This window comes from Quercus lobata, chromosome 7 (assembly GCF_001633185.2).
Source record: "Quercus lobata isolate SW786 chromosome 7, ValleyOak3.0 Primary Assembly, whole genome shotgun sequence".
Taxonomy (NCBI): domain Eukaryota; kingdom Viridiplantae; phylum Streptophyta; class Magnoliopsida; order Fagales; family Fagaceae; genus Quercus; species Quercus lobata.
This window is the reverse complement of record NC_044910.1, coordinates 44,014,332-44,029,580: the sequence shown is the minus strand read 5'-3', so window position 1 is coordinate 44,029,580 and position 15,249 is coordinate 44,014,332. Positions and strand designations below refer to the sequence as shown.

Sequence of the window (15,249 nt, the reverse complement as noted above, 5' to 3'; positions counted from 1 at the left end):
TTTTTTACTGTATACTCAGTCTTCAATTTGCTCGTAGTCCACGTTTGAAAACAAAATTAGGTACGCTTCAGTTAGTTTAATTGGTAAAATTTTTAATGATTGGATAAGATATTTAGAATTTAATTTCTGTTTACACCAAAAATCGATTAGTATCTCGATCTAATAATAAAAAGTTACCATCAGAAATGGACGTCAGAAATTAGAATCCGTTTATTATAAGTGTTTAAATAACATTACATATATTTTCACACACTTTTCCACTCACATATTTAAAAAAATATAAAACAACGTAACTAGAATTTTACCAAACCAGCCGTAAAACTCTCTCAAAAATAAATGTGTCTGATTAATATGAGCCCTATTTATTTTTAGAAACATTTTTTTAAGAAATGAAAAAATTGTCAATACTTTTTTAATTTAAAATTTCTTTTATTTTCTAAAAATAAAAATTATTATTTACCCTTAAGTACGCATTAGCAAAATCCAAAATAAATATAGATTTTTGACAATCGTTAAATTATTAGCGTGCACCGTCAAAAGGGCTGCGATGATGATGATGCGTGGCACCAGATCCGGGGGATAATTCCTTATCGCGTCATTTAGTCATTTATTATTATTATTATTTTTTTTTTCAGTTTTTTATTTTTTTTAAGAAGAAAGATATTTTCAGTTTTAACCATTTATTTTAAGCTAGGCTCTAGGCTACATATATAGCCCACAGGTTGGTTCAGGTTACATCCATGGCTGAATTTGCCTGCTTTGTTGTTATCGATAAATTTATATCCTAATACTGTACTCTCAAAAATACAAAAAATGGTTGTGTTTTCTTTTTTGTTCTTATGCATTTATACCATTTTTAAATACAGCTATTTTTTTTTCCCCAACTTACTGTGTAAATGGCAAAGTATACCTTTAAAATTTGGAACTATTTAAATTTTATATCCTAAAATTTACATGTGTTAACAAAAGTAGCCCACCATTTTGCTAATGTGGCAAAAAAAGCTATAGATTAAACTCCAAATGTCACTTGATAGCCATGCTAATAGGTCTACTAACAAAGTGGCTGCCTTTTTTAATGGAGATAAACTTCATAGTATAAAATCCAAATAACCTCAGTTTAGGAGTGTAGGTGAATTCTAACTAGTACAATTGGTAAAATATATTGTCATCAAGCAAGGAATTTGGGGTTCAAACCTTTTTTTTTTTTTTGAGAAACAACCCCCTTGGGTTAAATTTATTAATGCATCCTCAGGAGGTCAAGTTGATAAACATCAAAAATATCTGGAGGAACAGCCTCCATCCAGACAAGAAAAGGATCTCTAATAGCCCGTCTAGCAAGTTTGTGAGCAACACAATTCCCTTCCCTATGAATATGCTTGACTGAAATGAAAGAAAAACTAGAAAACAAGAACTTAATATCCTTCAGTACATGACCCAAATAGGAGCAGTCCATATAGTCACCAAGAATAGCCTTGATAACTGTCTCAGAGTCACCTTCCAAGATCAACCTATCAAACCCAAGTTCCTTAGCAAAAACCAAAGCCCGACGAGCTGCTAACACCTCCACCATCTCCACCGAAGCAGGTGATGGAATTTGTTGTGATAAAGCAGCCATAACCAATCCTTGCTCATCTTGGATTATCACTCCGGCGCTAGCTAGTCCATCTTGGGAAAAGATAGCATCGTCGAAGTTCGCCTTCACACATGTTGCAGAGGGAGGCCTCCATTTTACTGCACGGGCTGTTCTTGGAATCACAGCATGGATGGGGCGGAGTTGCTGGAATTCCTGAAGCGCACAAGTGACCTTAAGAGCAACCTGGCAGACCGGTACAGTAGGCTCTCCCACACGAGCTTTGTTTCGGCGCTGCCATATTTCTGCTACGATCATTGCAAACAGATCCAACGACGGTTTTTCCGCTGCTGCACGTTCCAGAACTTCCAGAAAATTGGAGCAAGATCCCGTGTCTGTCACAAGCTTCTCAAAATTCACCTTCCACACATCCTTTAGAATCGGGCAGGACCAGAGAGCATGCTGCGTATCCTCCGACTGCACCTTACATTCTGGGCATAACGCATCCGTAAGGACTCTTCGCCGGACCAAATTCACTCGTGTAGGAAGGGCATCTCTCCCAGCTCGCCATACGAGAGACTTAACACGATCTGGCACGTTCATGCGCCAAATGGTCTTCCAAACCGGAGCTGCATTCCCAGTGGGCGTCGTACCATGCATCTCTGTTTCATCAAGCTCCATTAAACGGTGATAACCAGATTTTACCGAAAACCTTCCATCACGGGAAAACGGCCAAAAGGGAAGATCGTTCTGAGCAAACAAACTCAGTGGGATAGCCTTAACGGTGGCTGCCTCCTCTGGTAAGAATACTCTGTCAATCTCATCCACATTCCAACTCCTTTCTTCATGGTTAATTAGGCTATACACCAAGGCATTTTCATGGCTTTCAGGGGCAGGGGAAACCACCTTACCATGTTGAGACCCAGGCAGCCAAGAATCATGAAAAATGCGCACTTGTGCACCATCTCCAATTCTCCATTTCAATCCCCCCTTAATGAGCTCTCTACCCTTCAAAATGCTTTTCCATGCAAAAGAGCCTTTAGTGTCTTTAGCATCAAAAATAGATCCATGAGGGAAATATTTTGATTTAAAGAACCTGTAAAATAAGGAGTCTTGATTTTTTAATAGGCGCCATACTTGCTTGGCGAGCATGGCGTCATTAAAATTTCTGAGTTCCCTAAACCCCATACCTCCATAGGCTTTTGACCTACACAAAGTGCGCCATTTTACCCAATGAATACGTCTTCTTGTACCACGTTGTCCCCACCAAAACTGACGAATCAAAGTCTCAATCTCCTGGCAAAGTGAAATAGGGAGTTTAAAGCAACTCATAGAGTAGGCTGGGATCGCTTGTATCACAGCCTTTAGAAGGACTTCTCTACCAGCTTGGGAGAGGAGCTTCTCTTTCCACCCTTGGAGCTTAGACCAAATCCGATCTTTAATGTATGCCAAGCTTGCTTTCTTTCGCTTACCCACAAAAGATGGTAAGCCTAAGTATTTTTCATACTGCTTTATCTCCGGAACCCCGAACAAATCTTTGATAGATTCTTGGACCTCTATGCCCGTATTTTTACTGAAAAACAGCGTTGTCTTTTCCCGATTAAGCTGTTGCCCAGAAGCTTGCTCATAAGTAGCCAGAAGGGTTTGTATGTGATTGCATTCCTGTAAAGAAGCTCTACAGAAAAGAAGACTATCATCTGCAAAAAATAAGTGGGTTAAGCGAGGTCCATTCCTGCATATAGATATACCTCTAATATCACCAGAAGTGGCCGCTTTTGAAATAAGGCCATGCAAACCCTCTGTAACAAGGAGGAATAGGTATGGAGAGATAGGATCCCCTTGTCGCAATCCTCTGCTAAGATAGATGGTTTGTGAAGGCTCCCCATTGATCAGAATGGAGTAAGAGACAGTAGTAATGCACTCCATCATAAGATCAACCCAACGGTTATGAAAACCCAACTTTCTTAACAAGCATTCCAAGAAAGACCATTCAACTCGGTCATACGCCTTACTCATGTCGAGTTTGAGAGCCATAAAACTTGTGGAGCCAGTTTGCTGAGTTTTCATGTAATGTAAAGTTTCAAATGCCATGAGGATATTGTCTGTGATTACCCTCCCAGCTTGAAAGGCACTTTGATTCTCAGACACAATAGAAGGCAATAAAGCTTTCAATCGGTTTGCTAGAACCTTTGAAATCAATTTATAAATAACATTACACAAACTTATCGGTCTGAACTCAGCAATTTTTACAGGATTTTTCACTTTAGGAATAAGAGTCACATATGTGAAATTGAACTCTTTAGGGATATAACAAGAATGTAAACAATCCAAGACAGCTTTAGAGACATCATCACCAATCAAAGGCCAAAAAGACTGAAAGAAAAGAGGAGGCATACCATCGGGTCCTGGAGCCTTAAGTGGGGCCATCTCCTTCAAAGCAAGATCAACCTCTTGTCTCGTAAATTCTCTAGTTAGGTTGGTGTTCATTTCTTCAGTGACTATTGGTTGTATCACTTCCAAAATACCTTGGGCATTGGCTGGTCTCTCCGATGTGAACAACCTCGAATAAAACCCAACTATAATATCAGCCACCTGCTTAGTATCTGTGCACCATGAATTAGAATCATCCAATAAACCCATAATCCTATTGCGTCGAAATCTCTGAGAAGCTTTGTTGTGGAAAAACCGTGTGTTTTGATCACCACACTTAAGATGCAAAGCTCTAGCCCTCTGCTGCCACATTAGGCTCGCTTTGTCCAACAATTCATTAACCTCCAATTTTAGTAATCTCACTGGCTCATAATCTGCTCCTCTTGCCGCAGCAAATTCAGCCTTTTCCAAAAGTTTTGATTTTTCCCCCAACTGCTTCCTCACGCTGCCAAAGGATCTCTTGCTCCACTCCATAAGCCTAATACCACAAAGCTTTATTTTTTCATGCATGAACGGAGAGCTTGAATCAGGGGAAGGAGACAGCCATGCTTCCTTGACAGTATCACCACACCCACTTTCTTTCAACCACATGTGTTCAAACCTAAAGGGTTTGCAAGGTCTATCTGCAACCCCTTCAGGATTAATAATAATGGGATAATGATCCGAAACATTGGACCGAAAGCAATGAACTCTAGTAGCTGGATTCTGAGCAAGCCATGAATGAGTAGCAAGAGCACGGTCAAGTCTCTCCAATACCATGGTATTACCTCTCTTGCCTCTCCAAGTATATTTTTTCCCCACAAAACCTAAGTCCATGAACCCACAATCATCCACAACTTCTCTGAATTCACTCATCACTGCTGCACTTCTTAGTCCCCCTCCAAGCTTTTCGTGTGACATTAGAATTTCATTGAAGTCGCCGGCGCACAACCATGGAAGGGTGTATTTCCGATGGAGAGTACGCAGTAAGCTCCAAGTATCACTTTTCCGGCTAGCCTCCGGAAACCCATAAATACCCGTGAACCTCCATGAATCCTCCTTCTCTTTGTTGACTATAACGTCTATATGGTTGAGCGAAGAGGAGTCCACATCAATCTGAATTGTATTCTTCCATAAGAGGGCCAAACCGCCAGCCCTTGTCACTCTAGGAACTACCCATTTCTCATCAAAATGCAAGTCATCACAAATCTTAGAAAGCCTATCATCGTCTGCCCATGTCTCGGCCAAGAACAGGACAGCAGGATCTTGCGCCCGCATAATCGATGCAAGCTCATGAACGGTGCGTTGGTTCCCAAGCCCCCGCACGTTCCAGCACAGCCAACTCATTGGAATCGGCGGGGTTGCTGGGCAGCCTCCACCGTTGAGAAAGAGAGTGGCTGTGTAGCCTCATTTCGTTGCAAACGACGCTTTGCTTATGGATGTTCAGAGGAAGCAGCTTCAACATGGCGCTTTCCCAGCTGTGCAGCGTTATTAGCTTCTACGTAATGAATAATGGGCCGAGCCATCCTCACCCATTTAGCTGAAACTTCACTTACCAGGCCCGGTCTCACTATTGGGGCCTTTTTACTTCCAATGCTTGTTGGGCTTAGCCCCACACGGGCCTCATTAGACCCAGTTACTTCCACCGTGTCATCCAAAGAGTTATCAGCGAGCTGGCTAACCCCATGCAGATCAGAATCCCTGGACGTGCGCTCCGAAATTGTCTCATCATTAACGGCCTCATGTTGACTCTGAAAAATAGGCGGTGAATCCGGCTTGTCTGAATTCAAGTCAGCATTAAATTCATCCTGATTTGGCGCACCTTCCTTATCTGGTTTTTCTTGTTGCCGGCACTGAACATCCGGCTCTCCTCTCCGATTGGATTTCAACGTGGAAGACGCCCTTTCTTTGATTTTCTGTTTCTGTGTTTCAAAATAACCAGGCACACAAACAGAATTTTTGTTTGAGGGATAGAAAGGCAAGGCTCTAATGCTAGAATCATACCTTTTGTCCTTTAGCTTGAGGGTGCCATTACTCTGTATCCATTCTTCGCAGTCCTTATCGGTATGGTCCAGACGTCCACACCAATAACAAAGAATTGGTAGCCGCTCATACTTAAAGGCCACCCATGACTGCTCACCATTCTCCAAAGTCACCACTCTACCACGACAAAGGGGTTGAGTAACATCCACTCTAACCCGGACCCTCATAAAACCTCTTCCGCCCAAGGGAGAATTCCCCGGCACATGTATCACCTCTCCAATCGATGCACACAAAGCTTTAGCCGTAGCTTGGTTCATGTATGTAATCGGTATGTCATGCACTTGCACCCAAAAAACGGTCTCCTTAAACACCACATCACGCAAAGGGAGGGTTTTGTCAAAGTATTGTAGTACAATAACATGCTTGTCAAAGCTCCATTGCGTAAGACCCTTTCCACATCTGATTTATTTTCAAAAAGAAACAATAATCGGTGTTCACCAAGATTTTGGATCTGAAACCCATTCTTTGATCTCCAGATAGGGTTAAAAGTGCGCGCTACTGCTTCCACATTTAGAGCTCTAGGTGTGAAGAACTTCGCCACAATCGAGAACTCTTGAGATTTGTGCTGCGCCTGAAATTTGAATTCACCCCCTTCCCTGTCTGAGAGGGATAGTTTTTTCCATCCATTCATGATATCGTCCATAGATAAAACTGTGAGATCAAACACTCAAAGCACTTACTGTTTCCTAGAACCCCAAGAAACAAAGCCCTACAAGCCTTGATAGTAAGCTAGTTACTTCAAGGATACAAACAAAAACACTCACAAGAACATTCTACAGTCTAATGTTAGCAGGTGATGGAGCCCTGAAAACCATTAGATCAGAGAAACACTGACACTACATAAATATTTCTATTTGTTACGTTGTCATTTCCTTATAAAATTAGGAATACAAACAGACTCCAATACCTACCTAATAACTAAAAGGAGTTTTAAAACTTCTTTTAGTTATTCTAAATTGTTTTCCTTTGCGGGGTTCAAACCTATCTACACTAAAAACCAATTAGTGAACATCATATATTAAATTTATATTTTATTTGTCAAAAAAATCTTAATAATATTGAGAGATCTAAGGTTCACATTTCATCTACACTAAAAATAATTTAGTATCATAATCTAATGATAAAAAACCATTATTATAGAATCTCCTATTAAAATTCTGTCTTATCTATTTAAGGAAAAATACCAACACCATTTATAAATCCACATCTAGCTTGAATAGGAAAATGCTTAAATTATATAACATCTTTTTTTTTAATACAAAATAAAAATTCTACTCTAACCTAATTTAAGTGTATATATGTGTAAAGTTCTCACTTGGAGACTTGAACCGCAGTTCTTACTTCCCACATTCCACAAACACTTATACTTATGAAGTGACCATCAAGCTAAGGGTGTGCGGTGGTAAATTATATATCATCTAACCACAAATAATTACTTCCTCCGTCCCACTTTGTTTGTCCTCTATTCCATTTTGGGATGTCCCAAAATATTGTCCTGTTTCTAAAAATAAAAGTCATTAATTTACTAATGTTCCTATTATACCCTTATTAATTTACTAATTCAATTTTTTGATAAATTTATTTAGGGGTAGTTTTGGAAATTTATATATTTTTAAAAGGTAGACAAGACAATAAATGATGTTCCCTTAAAAAGTTTGACTTTTCAAACAGGATAAACAAAGTGGGACGGAGGGAGTATATTCTACTATATTTAGAGTTTTGATTTAATTGAGTGGGGTAAAATATAAAATTTTCATATCCATGCGTCTTTGCCAAATTAGGAATGCAAATAAAAACATTGGTGTACAGTAGATTCCTGACGCGTGGCTAAACTAGGGACGAGCATGAGTTCACATGATTCACCGACTAAAAGCTTTCATAATCCAGACTGGCTATACAACAAAAGTGTGGACTTGGGGTTGGGGGGGCCATTTCCCAAGTTTTTAAATTACTTAAATGGTCCGATTAAATTACATAATAATTAGTGATCAATAAATATCAGCTATTATTATTATTATTATTATTATATAAGTACATAGTAGAGAAGGAAAGGTAGAGTTAGAACTTTGAATGTAAGATATCATAAAATGGAGAAAGTATACTATGTTTTGGTAATATCAACTCAGTTTTTGTTTTGGTATTTTTTTACTCAATAAATAAATGACACATGTTTCAAAAAATCATATCAGATTATTCCAATAAATGATTAATTTATCTTCCCGATAATATAGAAGATTGTGATTAATTTATTAGAGTAGTTTGATGTGATTTTTTTGAAACAGATGTCACTCATTTATTGGATAGGAAATATCAAACCAGATACTGAGTTGGTATTACCGAAACATGGTATAGTTTCTCCATAAAATGGGTTAACCTTGTGTTTAATGTATTGATGCATTGAACACAAGACGTGTCCCAATAAAATATGCTATTAACATTAGGCTTTTACTAAACTCCACTTCAACATGTGCCAGTATGATCCTAAGATGAAATTTCTAATCACACAACTAAAGAAAAACCTTAAATAAAATCTGTGTGTGTGATGGATTAATGAACAACTAATTTAGAATGTATACAACTTTAGAAGTCTCACTTTTTTCTAGTTTCTTTACTTATTTTTTAAAACAAAATAAATCAATAAAAATAAGTTATACTAAATAAATATGCAATTTTTTTATAAAGAAGATGAAAAAAAAAAAAAAATCAAAGATTGTACAATTAAATTAGTATTGAATTTAGTCATACATCTTAGTTTGAATTCCAAAGAAGTGCTATTGAGGAGGGACAAAGATTGTCACAAACTATGTTGTGGGCAATGACTACAACTATACTCAATATCTTTTTATTGGATGTAAATTTTGACAAATCTATCATTGAATTATATTTTCTTCTTATATATTCTATGCTATGCTTACAAAGTTTCCAAAAGATCAAAGATCAATAGCTATGCTATTATTCCAAATTTTAAATTTCAAGTTTTTGTAGTCTAAAATTATGTATAAAAATTAAGTTTATGAATCAAATAGTAAATAACATCCGATTGACACAGAATTTGACACTCTTGTTAAGAACACAAAGAATATATAATTCAACAGTTAAATTTTCAAATTATATATATATTTTTTAGTGAGAATTGTAGTAATTAACTACAACCAGATTTGTAGTCAAAATTTGTCCATAATAAGTTAATATTGGTTTTTCACATAATCTTATCGCTAACATAAAGAAACATTAGCTTCTTGTGCAAATTGTGTATATATATATATAATCATGAAGATTTATTGTTTTTAAATCTGATGGTCCCTACTAAAATCATATCATATGTTAATTTCATTGACATCCACCGCTAAAGGAGAATAACAGTTCGCATCGCAAATATCTTCATGACTTCAGAGTTCAGAGGCGTCTTTTAACGCCCTTGTAATGAGTTTGGTAGGTACAGTTCTGATTTTCTAACACCTTGCTATTTTCCACTTTTAAGAATTGACAATGACACCAATAATGTCTCTGTTTTCATGGTCAAAAATGTAAATGTCTGTGTTTTAATATCTTTTTCGAATGAACTGGAAAACTTTATTGAAAGCATAAAAAGGGGAAAAATTAAAAAAATAGTGGTTGCAATCATAATTGCTAAACTATTACTTGGACAAGCTTTAAAAAAAAAAACTATTACTTGGACAAAGAGAGAAGAAATCCGCACAAGAAACTTCCATTTATGTCCTTCAAAAAGCTTTGAAACATTAGAATCTAAAACGCTATTTATGAATGCAAAGGTCAAAACCCTTCATCGCACTACTTGTATGATTGTATCTTACCCAATTATCTATAATGATTTTGACAGACAAGGTATTTCAAAGGAATTTAATTTAGACTTTGCGAACACAAAAGCCTCTATGAGCTATCTAAATCTGTCAAACAGCAAAATTACTGACTTATCACCTGTATATCTCACCTAATTATCTGATGACTTTGATAGACCAGGCATTTTCAAAGGAATTGATTTTGATTTTGCACCACAAAAACCCTTTGAGCCATCTTAAATATTTCAATTAAGCGAAGTTACTGACTTGTCATATCATCAAGACGTACAGAGATAACTAAGAATCAGAAAACTTCTTGTAATTTAAGATTGTCCTTCAATTCCTTGTTCTCCAATTGCATCACCGGCAGCGGCCAAACCTCGAATTTTAACATCATAGTAAACTTCTTCAACTCTTCTTAGGTCATACTTCATACCTGCCACAGGTGAAAGATGAGAGAAGATTAATACAAGAGGACCCCATTCAAAATAATAGCAGACTTGAAAATTTTGCATTGATATAAGGTTTATGAAGGGAAAAAGGTTTGATAAGATGGCCTACCATCAAACTTCTTGCGCAAAAAATCATTTCGGAGATTAAGCATACGGAAGGCTGCATGCAGATCCGTTAAGAATTTCAACACCTTTCTTGGGCAATCATAGTCTCCAGCTGTCACTTGGTTCACCACATACCTTGGCTGCAAAGACACAATGTACTGCCTAAGAAACCCTTCCTTTTTACTAATTTATCGTTTACTTTAACACTAACAAATAGGCCAATCAATGAGCAGCGTAACTCAATCAATTTGCTCATCTTTATCATATTATAATGTTCAAAATACATGGTTTGAGTGTATACTCCAGAATGTACCTCTTCACATTTTGTTACTTTCATATACAATTTTCACACTTTCCTGGTGTCCCTACCATTTTAATCAAGACTAATGACAAACATGCAGAGCAAATGTTTGCAGTTTGCATATGCAAGATGCCATGCTTTTGAAATTGTGCAGAAGAGTACTTACCAATTCATTGGACATGAAACAAATACCTGCATAATTAAGAACATGCCAACATCAGTATATATCTATCATAAAAAGAATGACCACTACTACATGCTGACTTAGTATCTACAACAAATTAGATAGTATAAATTGGACTCTTGAGGATAGTCGTACAAGTGCAAATGAACTGTGAAATTGATTATCACACTTCTATAGTCTGTACCATACGCACCTGTATTGAATTCATAAGTCTGTGTCACTGTGTGTATTGGTGGTGTTTTGGCCCACACACAAAAAGGAGAAGTTGTATGGAACTTATATGTGACCAACAAGTTGGTATCATCCACATCATTATGACAAATTACCAATAAGATATTTGATGCTGCAAGAAAACTTACCAACAAGATAATCTTCAATGTCCAGACCAAACTCTGAATTGTTCACTACATATTTGAAAAATAAATAATATTAGAATATAGTTCAGTGCAAAAGTGAAAAATGAACAAAAGCTGGATACATGCATATTACTTTGGCAACTTAAACTGTATTATTATGACCGGAAATGATAGGAAACACTGTAGGCAGTAATAGATATTAATTAACTAAAAAATTAGGGCATAAAGACTCAAGATATTTTTGGGGGGAAGATAAGTGTAGGGGAAGTGAGAATTAAAAACAATTAGGGGCTGTTTGGATGAAAGAAAATGCTCACTCATCACCCATCACTCAAATATCATCACTCATCACCTTATAACTCATTTCCTATCACTCAAAAATCCCCAAATATCACCTTAAACCGGTTTGGCACCTAAACCTGGATATGTTTTCAAATCCAAAAACTCAAAAAAGTGGGACCCACACTATTACAATAAAAGAAGAATGTAAAATAAAGAATCACTCAACTCACCCAATGCTTCTTCTCTTTCTCCCGAAACCTCTGTTCTTCAAATTTTTGGATTTTATGATATTATTTTCTTCCTTCCTTTCCTTCCTCTGCTACCATGTAAACCCATCCATGAAAGAAAGTTGTGTTGATTTCGTGATAAATTTTCCAAACCCTCCCACTGAAGTTTCAAAAATCCCAAACAAGAAAAAAAAGAACACCTAACACACAACACCACGGTGTTCTAAATACAGAAGCAGGAAAAATAAAAGAAAAATAAAAATAGAATCTAAACAAGTAAACCCAACACCCATTCATGTTTGTTCAAGGAAGAGAGAGTGGTGGATCTAGCTTGGGGTTTCTGAAACTTTGAAGAAATGCTCTTGGGTTTTCGGGTTATCTTGCCGTCATCCTTCGCTGATCTGAGCTATGGCCGCCACGGGTTGTATCAGGTCAGATGGCTCGCTAGACGTGGCTGGGCTGAACTTCCTTCATTTACTCTGAAGATGGGGTTGTGATGAGGAAGTGAAGAAAGATGGAGGTATGTGGCTTTAGGCAGATGAGGAGTAGGCGTGGGAGCAAATGCTCATTAGAGCCGTTGGTGGGGAGTACGAAGTTTGTCGTGGATTTGACTACACTCTGACCGTGGGGCCCACTTATGTGAGGGATATTACGAAAATGTCATCATCACTTTGTTTTGCTAACTCAAAAACACCCAAAAGTTGTTTTCAGTTTTGCTAACTCATTACTCAAAAATCAAAGAATTGAGTGATGAAAACAAAACTTGGAAACACAGCCAAACAAGCTTCTTCTCCGTGGGACCCACTTATTTTGGGTGATGAGTGATGGAAACCCACATATCCAAACACCCCCTTACCACATTGTTGCCACTGCTTTCTCCTTTTTTTTAGTAATAATAATTTTATTGAGTGAGACTACTTCATGCACATGGGAATGTATACAAAGGAGTCTAAAGAATTACAAGATGTTATGCACAAGGGGAAAATGATTCTAGAAACTCAGAAATGGAGTTACCATTAGTAAAACCCCACACCCAGGACCAATCAAACAACAATCTAGAAACAATTCTATCAAATATGTCCCTGTAATTTCCAAATTCTCAATTGTAATATGGTTACACTCTTGCCATAGTGTCCACATCAAATATAACAGAACCAGATTCCAAATATGTGAAGACTACTTGCCTAAGCAATTCCACAATCAAAACAAAAGATCAGTGACCATTCTGGGTAGCACCCATGGAAGCCCAAAGGTACTAAAACAAAACTCCACAGCTTGAACGCAACATTACAGCATAACAAAATATGCTACATGGTCCGTCCATTACAACGACACATACAAGCATACAACACCACCCTACTAATTTGACTCCTCTCTTAATGAGATTATCACAAGGATCTTCCCCCCATGCCACTTCTTTCCCATAGATACCACCAACGTCAACTCACATGGAGGTGCCATATTTAAAAGAGAAATAAACATGTAATCATAAATTGCTCCAAATCATGGTCTTAAAAAATAGCACTTATTCATACACAAATTCAGGCAAAATGCAATGTGTATACGTTGGCCCTATAACTCCATTGCTAGTCTAGCATTGCACTACCATGAGTCATCCTAGGATCAAATCATGAGACACATGGGTAATGGGTTTGAGCAGTTTTTGCCACTTCTATCACATGGAAAATTATGAAATATAATGCACATAGCTCAAGTAACATAATCCAGATGTATGCACTTACAAACACACCCACTTGGGGGAGGGATAATAAAGAACAAGATGAATAAAATAAAAACTCGTTATTGTAAAGAAACAAAAAAGAGAGAGTAAAAGCAAACATACACCCAAGCATTTCCTCAGCTTCAGAGTGCATAAGAAGAGTTCCTGTTTCCAACCAGTGCATGAAAGCAAGCAAAGAAACCACTGTCTGTGTCTCACTCCTCCAATCACCATGATACCTTTTCACAAGCACAACACAAACCAAGATAAATTGCCTAACCATACATAAATAAACCAAATTACATCCATATATTAGACCTATTAAGCACGGACACGGACACCAATTACACATCAATTCTTTGAAAAAATTAGGACACGACATAGTGGGGATACCGCAATTAATTAAATAATACATATTTTTATGTAAATTTTGTTCATTTATGGATTTTTTTCAATTTAAGGGAAAAAAACACGCATGTAGAAGTGTCCCAGACGTGTCCGGACACGCTGGGGTTTTCGAAGTTTCAGTGCTTCATAGCATTAGACATAGAAATGAACTTGTTGCATAAGAAAAGTCTCTTCTTCACGACTCACCTGTAGTACTGCCCAGGGCATTCACTCAGAACCACAGCAAGCCGATTGTACAGCTCCTTCAGCACACCAACCTGAGCCTTCGCTTTCTCTAAAAGCTCTAACTCAAACCAAAATAAAAACACACACACACACCATTTTCTTTCAAATCAGTACAAAACAGAGTGCGAACCAAAACCCTAGAAATGTAGAGAGAGAGAGAGAGAGAGAGATTGAGTACCAGGAGTTGGGCGAGACTGGTGGACAAGGAGAAGATTGGCGTGGATGAGCCTTGTAGTGGACTCGATCTCCATCACCACAGCTCGAATGCGCTCGCGCAAGCTTCCGGAGTCTTCGAGCTGGACGCGGAAGACCTCGAACTGCTTCTCCAGCGAAGGAAACGAGGTGGGCGGCGCGTGGGCTTCACCGTCAGCCATCGGAGAGTAGGAGCAGCAGGTGCGAGTTGGACGAAACGTTTCGGTTGTTAAGCGAAAGGTACGAAACGTTGGTGGTAGAGAAGTGGAGAAAGTTGGGAATGCGTTGAGTGAGAAGGGTGGTAAAGTGAGCTTGGTGGGGTTGGGGTTTAAGGAGCGACTCAGGTTGAAGTAAGCGTTTCGAAACGCTGGCCTCATATTTTTGGGCTTTTTTGGGAAAAGTGGGGGATTTTTCAGAAAATAACTACAAAACTCAAACTATTTCATTAGTTAGGAAACGTTTGAAACTAATTTGGAATATAACAACTCGAGTTCAGAGGGGATGATTTCCTGGGTTTTTTATTTTATTATTGCGAGAAATCGAGTTGAAAGAAGTCGACTTCTGAGCCTGGAAAACGAGTCCAAAGGACTCGGTTTTAAAGCATGGAAACCGAGTCCCTTGCACTCGGTTTCAAAGCCTGGAAATCGAGTCCATTGGACTCGATTTCCACTCTTTGAAAACGAGTTCACCAAACTCAATTTTCAGGCTTAGGAACCAAGTCCTTTGCACTCGATTTCCTTTTAAAACTGCCAGCATCATCAAACAGCAGCACTCCCATCCAACAGCATCCCCACAGCAGCAACATAAACGTGAATCTGACATGTAATCCGTACACACTCCATTTAGACATGTAATCCTATCCTATCTTTGTCTTTTAATGTTTAACATATAATAATTTCATCTATTTTTTTGTTCAGAATTTATTTACGTTGGTCAACAAGTCAACAACAAATGTTGAGCTATCTCACTACAACC

General features: G+C 37.9%; 2 protein-coding genes across 2 annotated transcripts; both read right to left on the bottom strand.

Annotated features, from left to right (window-relative positions):
• Window positions 1-1,237: 1,237 nt before the first annotated feature.
• On the bottom strand, window positions 1,238-5,257 carry LOC115952099. Its single transcript, XM_031069181.1, has one exon. The coding sequence runs from the start codon at window positions 5,255-5,257 to the stop codon at window positions 1,238-1,240; it is 4,020 nt and encodes a 1,339-aa protein (XP_030925041.1).
• Window positions 5,258-9,780: 4,523 nt separating this feature from the next.
• Window positions 9,781-14,674, bottom strand: LOC115953423 (translin). The gene is made up of 7 exons (XM_031071062.1): window positions 14,261-14,674; window positions 14,044-14,140; window positions 13,573-13,688; window positions 11,224-11,268; window positions 10,847-10,872; window positions 10,384-10,519; window positions 9,781-10,258 (listed from the first exon to the last, which is right to left on the bottom strand). Exons 1-7 carry the CDS (start codon window positions 14,649-14,651, stop codon window positions 10,146-10,148), a joined length of 924 nt encoding a protein of 307 aa, XP_030926922.1. The 5' UTR covers window positions 14,652-14,674; the 3' UTR covers window positions 9,781-10,145.
• Between the last annotated feature and the right edge of the window lie 575 nt (window positions 14,675-15,249).

Coding starts and splice junctions, on each gene's coding strand:
- LOC115952099 (XM_031069181.1), bottom strand. CDS start 5,257: ATGCGGGCGCAAGATCCTGCTGTCCTGTTCTTGGCCGAGACATGGGCA.
- LOC115953423 (XM_031071062.1), bottom strand. CDS start 14,651: ATGAGGCCAGCGTTTCGAAACGCTTACTTCAACCTGAGTCGCTCCTTA. Junction 13,689..14,043: donor TGCCCTGGGCAGTACTACAG/GTGAGTCGTGAA, acceptor GCTTGTGAAAAG/GTATCATGGTGATTGGAGGA. Junction 10,873..11,223: donor CATTGAAGATTATCTTGTTG/GTAAGTTTTCTT, acceptor TTAATTATGCAG/GTATTTGTTTCATGTCCAAT.